This window comes from Pinus tabuliformis, chromosome 5_1 (genome assembly GCF_031772625.1).
Source record: "Pinus tabuliformis cultivar Carrire ecotype Pingquan chromosome 5_1, CPIR1, whole genome shotgun sequence".
In the NCBI taxonomy this organism is placed as follows: domain Eukaryota; kingdom Viridiplantae; phylum Streptophyta; class Pinopsida; order Pinales; family Pinaceae; genus Pinus; species Pinus tabuliformis.
Genome location: NC_142305.1, coordinates 129,820,903 through 129,825,325, shown reverse-complemented (window position 1 = coordinate 129,825,325; position 4,423 = coordinate 129,820,903). Strand labels below are relative to the sequence as shown.

Genomic DNA, 4,423 nt, shown 5'->3' with positions numbered 1-4,423 from the left:
AATGAATTCATTGAGTTGTAAATCGTTACCTTATTTTCTTATGTCCAAACAAAACGACCTCTTAAATGAAAAAATAGCGTTGTATAGAGCTTGCAATTAAATAAACACTTCCCACCTATACACAAGCCATTTTTTCAATGTTCATTTTTAATGATTTATTTATTTGATGTAAACGAATGATACAAACGTTCCTTGCGCATGGGCAGACCCTGCAGACTAAAATACAATATTCTTACCATCTCATAAATCAACTAGTAACTTCAAGAGTTATCTTTGGGTGTAACAGCAGAAGTAGAGCCACGAGCAGACTTTATGGTTTAACAAGTTTCTTCCAGGGCGGCAATGTCCACGAGCAGACTTTATGCTTTAACAAGTTTCTTCCAGGGCGGCAATGTCGAAGGACATTCAAAAAACCACCCGGAGAGGGTTACGGATCCGCAGCAAAGGCATAAACAGTGGCTCAAGAACGACGAGTAGAAGAGAAGGGTTCGATCGCCTTGCAGACAATCACAATGAAGACTTAGCCACTTCAAACACAGGCAAAAACGAGACGAAATTCATCGCTAATATTTGTAAAACAGTCACACGAAGCCGCTGCTGGGAAACTGTTCTGAATGACAATAAATTCGGTGATGTAGTAAACCCTATTCACGTCCTACAAGTGCTGTCACACCTCAAGAATCCCACAAAAGCTCTGAGCTTCTTCAATTGGGCAGGAAAGCAGAAGGGTTTCAGCCACACGGCTCAAACTTATTCTAAAATTATTCACATCGTTACCAAGGCCAACATGTCCTATAGAGCCGGAGTTCTGATGCAGGAGTTCATTGCATTGACTGAGAAAAGTGAGCCGGACAATGCTCATGTGAAAGTGTTCGATGCCCTTAACATGTCTCTGAAGGATTATACTAATAATAATAACAACAATACCACTTGTGTAGTGTTTGATGTATTGATAATTGCATGTGCTCAAAAGGGTCTATTCCAGGAGGCCATTGATGTATTCTATAGGATGCGGCGTAGAAAATTTATGCCCATGGTTCAGGCCTGTAACATCCTTCTCAGCGCATTGCTCAAAATGGATAGAGTAGACCTGGTTTGGAGGTTGTATGAAGAGATGGTTTCTAGTGGTCTTCGTCCTAATGTTTATATTTATAATACCTTGATTAATGCTAGCTGCAAGGAAGGTAAGCTGCAGAAAGCTTTTGAATTATTTGATGAAATGAAAACGAAGAAGATTGATCCCACTGTTGTTACTTACAGCATTCTCATCTCTGGTCTATGCAAGGAAGACAAGATGCAGGAAGCAGGTGACCTATTTAGAACAATGCAGGCTCTCGATGTAGCTCCTAATCAGTTTACATACAGTGCTATGATGGATGGATACTGCAAAAGGGCTAATATGAAGGAAGCCCTTAATCTTTATGACGAGATGCGGCAGAAAGGCATTGAGCCTAATGTTGTTATATACTGTACTCTGATTGATGGGCATTGCAAGGAGAGAAATATGGAGGAAGCAAACAAATTGTTTGTTGAAATGGTTGGAAAACGTATAACACCTAATGCTGTTATTTACAACAGCCTGATTGATGGTCACTGCGACAAGGGGAATTTGGAGGAAGCGCTTATGCTGCGTTTGGAGATGTTCAAGATGAGTCTTATGCCTGATGTTTTTACGTATAGTTCTCTCATCAAAGGTTTTTGTGTGGAAGAGAAGGTCGAAGAGGCAGAACATCTGTTGTGTGAAATGCATGAAAGAGGCGTGGTACCAAATTGCATCACATACAATACACTGATAGATGGGCTTTGCAAACAGGGAAAATCAGAGAAAGCTTTGGGATATTGTGTGCAAATGGTGGAGAATGGGTTAGTGCCCGATGTTGTTACTTTTTCTACATTGATTGACGGGCACTGCAAGGAAGGTAAAATGGAAAAGGCTTTAGGGTTGTATAATGAAATGTTGGTTAAAAGCTTCACGCCTGATGTTGTAGCTTACACTGCTTTGATTGATGGATATTGCAAGGATGGTAACATGCAAGAGGCTTCCAAGTTACACGATGAAATGGTAGGCAAGGGTATTATGCCCAATGTTTTTACCCTAACTTCTCTAATCAATGGGCTTTGCAAGGAAGGCAAAGTGGACGAGGCAATGGAGTTTTTCAGGGAAAAAATGACAAATGGTTCACCCATTGTCACAACTACTAATGGCGACTCATTAGATGAACAGATAAATAGCTGCGTTTGTAAGCCCAATCATTTTACTTACACCACTCTGATTTATGGACAGTGCAAAGAGGGCAATTTGCAAAAGGCTATCCATCTCTATAGAGAAATGATTGAATGTGGTCTGAAGCCTGATGCTTTTAGTTATACCGTCCTAATATGGGGGCACTGCAAAGAAAACAACATTTGGGATGCTCTGAAGCTATATGCAGATATGTTGAAAAATGGTGTGGTAGCTAACGCTGTCACTTATAATGTTCTAATCATTACACTCCAAAAGAATGGAGAATTGGAATTGGCATGCAAGTTTTCTGATGAATGTGCCAAAGTCAAAATTACCAAGTAAAACAGTTCAAGTTTTTTAAAGTGGAGGCTACAGTTAACACACATGGTTTTATAATGGACTGATGGTTCATGCCAGTTTATATGCTTCTCTGTAAACTTTTGAGGGATCCAACCTATACAAGCCTACTGAAACGATCCCATTTATTTGAGTACATTTGCAAGAATCCTTTACCAGTCAACTCTATATGGATGTTATTGGTATTGACACCAATCAGAGAATGGTACTTTTCAGTTCAGGTTGGATTGATTCAACTTGATTCTGCCCCAAACATGCAATTGGAGGCGTATGGTTATAGCATCGAGATCTGGATACGAGTCTTCAGCTTCTGGATTATATAACACAATCTATTTCAAAAAGGATCAGCAGCAGCATGTGTATAATTCAAGGCACTTGCATGTGAGTCTCAGATTTCCGATTACACCATTTTGCAGGAGGTGGCATCCGAGGAACATTTCTTTTTCAGATGTCCTGACTCCCATCTATGACGAGATTAGGGGCAAATACTAATGCATTTTCCGGGATTTGAGGAGATCGCTATCCACCTGCGTCCAATATCCTGACCAGAGGTGTTCAGCTCTTTAGATGGCTGAGGTGCTTAGCCTGCAGGTTTCTTCTGGACCTTGCCTTATCAGATTGATTACCTCCCTGTTTCAGCACTCGGTGTAGCTTAGCAACAGATAGATCATCTGGTGATAGGCACACCACGCATGGAGTCAATGAGCCCTGTACAGCCTCACACCCTAGGGCCGGTCGAGTCTTTCCCAGTGGGGTTAGGAGTACCCATCCCCAGCATAGACCAGATCGACAGTCCAATCTTGGCCAAATCCATATCACGGGATTCCTTTCTTCAGCCTCAAATGTTAGGAGAAAATCTGTATGTCGCTCTCGTGAGCTTCCCAGGCTCACCCAGGTAGGTCCTCTGAGCCCTGAACACTCTTCCAACGACATCATCCAATGGTGCATTGGGTCATTCTTGTTGATTGATGCTGTGTCAGATCATCTTCCCTACTCTCTACCTGGACATTTTGGAGATATCTTGTTATTTCTTCTCTTTGTTTGATGTTCTATTTATTTCATGTATTGTTTTGTTTTGTATCATGACTCTGGAGTGAGTAGCCCTGGGCACTCCTACAGATTTGTATCATTAATTGTGCTCGCTAGTGTCATTGACCTGTCATTTTGGTCATTTGTTGGACATCAATAAAATTATCTTCTCTTATCTACCACAGTTATTTATTGTCAGTCAGCAGTTTAAGGTGCTTTCAGTCTTTTGAGTGTGCCATTGTAGCCAAAATGATGAGGGACTTTTGCAGTGACTTGAAATTGTATCTATGAAACTTATAATCATTACCAGGTAAATGAAGTTGCCGAGGCTTTAGGAGGGCTCGTTGCTTGATACTTAGCAAAGAAGAGACAGTGCAAGCAATAATAAACATCCATAGCTGTTGTTCAGTTTAGGTATTCTGTACCCAACTCTAAAATGCAACATAGTTCTTTTGCTTCTTTCTATGAATTGTCATTTAGTCTATAATTCTGCCAAGAGTAGCAATTGACGTCTTCAATTTTGTTCTTGCAGGTTGTTGGACACCTAATCCTAAATGGGTTATTGTGGAAACCGAATAGACCAAAGCAGTCCAAGAGACCTTGGGATCTGAAACCCAAGAGTCACGTATTATACTATAAATGTATATCTCATGTTAATAAAAAATGTACTGCATGATTTATCTTTCATATCTCTTGTGCTGTCCATGTGTGTTTAACATGGTATCAGAGCAGGGACCTTCCTGACCTGCTAAAATCTTATTTGAGCCATTAGTTTTATGGCCTTTCTGTGCATGCCATTTCTGCCATCTGTTA

General features: G+C 40.6%; 1 protein-coding gene across 1 annotated transcript; it reads left to right on the top strand.

Moving 5' to 3' along the window:
• Positions 1 to 213: 213 nt before the first annotated feature.
• Positions 214 to 3,587, top strand: LOC149163762 (uncharacterized). Its single transcript, XM_089431853.1, has 2 exons — positions 214 to 1,184; positions 1,290 to 3,587. Exons 1-2 carry the CDS (start codon positions 392 to 394, stop codon positions 2,564 to 2,566), a joined length of 2,070 nt encoding a protein of 689 aa, XP_089287979.1. The 5' UTR covers positions 214 to 391; the 3' UTR covers positions 2,567 to 3,587.
• The last annotated feature ends 836 nt before the right edge of the window (positions 3,588 to 4,423 follow it).

Coding starts and splice junctions, on each gene's coding strand:
- LOC149163762 (XM_089431853.1), top strand. CDS start 392: ATGTCGAAGGACATTCAAAAAACCACCCGGAGAGGGTTACGGATCCGC. Junction 1,185..1,289: donor TAATGCTAGCTGCAAGGAAG/GTAAGCTGCAGA, acceptor TATGCAAGGAAG/ACAAGATGCAGGAAGCAGGT.